General features: G+C 47.4%; 1 protein-coding gene across 1 annotated transcript in view; it reads left to right on the plus strand.

Annotated features, from left to right (window-relative positions):
* The first annotated feature begins 1,935 nt into the window (after positions 1 to 1,935).
* The window catches only part of LOC135098031 (uncharacterized), a 5,822-nt gene continuing 4,633 nt past the window's right edge, over positions 1,936 to 3,124 (plus strand). Inside the window, exon 1 of the mRNA XM_064000208.1 lies at positions 1,936 to 3,124. This exon is cut by the window's right edge and continues 198 nt beyond it. Coding sequence (XP_063856278.1) covers positions 2,386 to 3,124 — 739 coding nt within the window. The 5' untranslated portion in view covers positions 1,936 to 2,385.

The following is a 3,124-nucleotide window of genomic DNA, read 5'->3' on the forward strand; positions in this document are numbered from 1 at the left end:
TGAAGACTGCAATGAACTTGAGGAGGAGCTTAACAGACTGACGGAGTGGAGTGGTGAGTGGCAGATGTCTGCCTCTGTACTTGCAAAAATTTAGTTTGGCAATGGAGAGAAGAATCCAAACTTTAAGTACCACACACACGCTCTCTCTCTCTCTCTCTCTCTCTCTCTCTCTCTCTCTCTCCTCTCTCTCTCTCTCTCTCTCTCTCTCTCTCTCTCTCTCTCTCTCTCTCTATATATATATATATATATATTATATATATATATTGGAAACTCCGCCATCTTTATCGCGTGGTGGCGGGGAGGCATCCCCTCCCTGTCCCGCCCCTCGCCTCGCCGCGCCGCTGGTTGGTGGAATCAGCAGCCTATCCTTGCCTGAGTGCCACGTCTCCCATTGGTCGGCGCCGCGGAACTGAGCCATCTCTAACGCTCCGCTCTCTCCCTGTACTCTGTTCACGATCGCCTGAGGCACAAGCCCCTCCCTCACGGCGGAGCGTGGCGGGCCCTGGATTCTGTCCCCACTGGGTGGCGGTGTCCCGAGGTGTGGCGGAGGGTTTGACATTGTTTTGGTGACGTGATAAACACTGCCGGACGCCTCACTCTCCTACACACACTTTCAACTTATATTATATTTATATTGCAATTACAACAAAAGAACAAACAAGTAAATAGATAAATAAATAAATAAATAAATAGATAAAATAAGATAATAAAATAAAAACATGCAGTCGTGTTGACAGGAACTGGAGTTTTTTTTTAATATACACAAATTTAAAACATAATACTTCAAAACTGATGAAAGGCAAGAGGAGCCTGCTCTCAATAAACAGCATCATAAGCAAAGCAGGACGGTCTGCCCGTCATCTTTCATTCTAACACTGTACTTCCTTCACCCAAACTTTGTCCCCCCCCCTCCCCTCCCCTCCCTTCCATCCCACCCAACTAACACTCTTCCTTCCCCCAAACTGTCTCTCCCCTCCCCCCCTTACGTTACCTTACGTTACTCTCCTACACACTGGTCTGCCCTTCACGTGTTACTGCTAATCCCTCCAGTCCCTCACCCAGGCCGAATGCTTCCTTCCCCCCTCTCTCTCTCTCTCTCTCTCTCTCTCTCTCTCTCTCTCTCTCTCTCTCTACTCTCTCTTATATATATATATATATATATATATATATATATATATATATATATATATATATATATATATATATATATATATATATATATATATATATATATAACAATTAGTGAGTAAAAATCGTTTGAGCAATGCAAGGCGTGGTTGAGGTGGCATCAGCGACGCAGCCTGTTGGGCCAAGGCAAGCCACAGGCCTGGCCGGCTGAGGGTTATGGTCCCACTGGGAATTAACGCTGGCTCTGCCGCTCTCTTTACCACGTTTCAGGTGAGGGGTTGCATGTTTACAGTCCAGGTGTCCCTAAGCATCTCGAGATGACTCATATCATTCTCTCGGCCGCCCACAAATTTACAAGTGTATATACTCGTCACTCCGTGTCTTCTTGTCATCAAGTGCTAACGATGTGATGATAAAAAAAAAAAAACTCTGACGATCTATTTCTTACTTTTTAAAGAGCATAATAGCAGCTATCAAAAAAAAAAAAAAAATGGGTCTACAGATGACAGTTCGTGTACAAGACATGCAAACCTACGTCCACTCATCCAGAAATGTATCTAATCTTGTAAAGTTCCCTATTAAATAGTCACTACCACTGGATTACTGTTTCTCTCCAGTCACACACGAACATGCGCATATTCACGGGCAGCAAACACGCAAGGTACACTCAAATACTCCGGAGCAAAGCTGCCTCATCTTGTCTCATTGATCAGCCCACTCTTGCACACTTTCAAACCAAAGCCATTTTTCATTTACCATCGACGATTTTATATTCGAATCAAAATTTAAATGACGTTTGAGAACTTTCGGCCAAAATTCGTTGAGGGCCCGTGACGGCCTTGGGCGCCGCACGGGGGGAGAAGGTGGCTGTCGGGTCCGGCCTGGGGCCCAAGGCAGAGAACTGGCAGCAGGTCCTTCTTTTCCTTTGCGGCCTCAAGCTTCAATAGTAGTCGTCCACTTGCAGCGCCTTACACTAGGCAAGGGGTCGCCATAAGCAAGAGATCAATGTCTGCCATTCACCAGATGTTGCCCGGAGGGGGGAGTCCTTATGGGGAGTAAGGGCTCTTTCCATAGAGTCTGGTGGAGGGTGTGTACGGGTCCCTTGATTATGATGACGCCGGGCTGAACAACTCGCCATGAACGAGGGCACGCCGTGCACCATGCACCAGACACTGGCAGTACGAGGGGTCCTTTAGGGGAGAAAAGGGCTCACTTCATGACAGTGGTTGGGGAGTGGTGTGTGGTGGGTCATTGCTCATGGCGACCCGTGTGAGGCGCGGCAAGGTTGCATCGTCACTGCCCTCACACCCAGGGACTGGGGTGGACCCTTGGGGAGGAAGGGTTCGTCCTGGTACCTATGTAGGTATCGTTATCGTGGAAACTCGCAATCGTTATCGTGGAAACTCGCATCGTTATCGTGGAATCGCATCGTTATCGTGGAATCGCATCGTTATCGTGGAATCGCATCGTTATCGTGGAATCGTGGAATCGCATCGTTATCGTGGAATCGTGGAATCGCATCGTTATCGTGGAATCGTGGAATCGCATCGTTATCGTGGAATCGCATCGTTATCGTGGAATCGTGGAATCGCATCGTTATCGTGGAATCGTGGAATCGCATCGTTATCGTGGAATCGCATCGTTATCGTGGAATCGTGGAATCGCATCGTTATCGTGGAATCGTGGAATCGCATCGTTATCGTGGAATCGCATCGTTATCGTGGAATCGCATCGTTATCATGGAATCGTGGAATCGCATCGTTATCGTATCGTGGAATCGCATCGTTATCGTGGAATCGCATCGTTATCGTGGAATCGCATCGTTATCGTGGAAACTCGTATCATTATCGTGGAATCGCATCGTTATCGTGGAATCGCATCGTTATCGTGGAATCGTGGAATCGCATCGTTATCGTGGAATCGCATCGTTATCGTGGAATCGCATCGTTATCGTGGAAACTCGTATCATTATCGTGGAATCGCATCGTTATCGTGG

The sequence above is a fragment of the Scylla paramamosain genome, unplaced genomic scaffold, assembly GCF_035594125.1.
Source record: "Scylla paramamosain isolate STU-SP2022 unplaced genomic scaffold, ASM3559412v1 Contig41, whole genome shotgun sequence".
In the NCBI taxonomy this organism is placed as follows: Eukaryota; Metazoa; Arthropoda; class Malacostraca; order Decapoda; family Portunidae; genus Scylla; species Scylla paramamosain.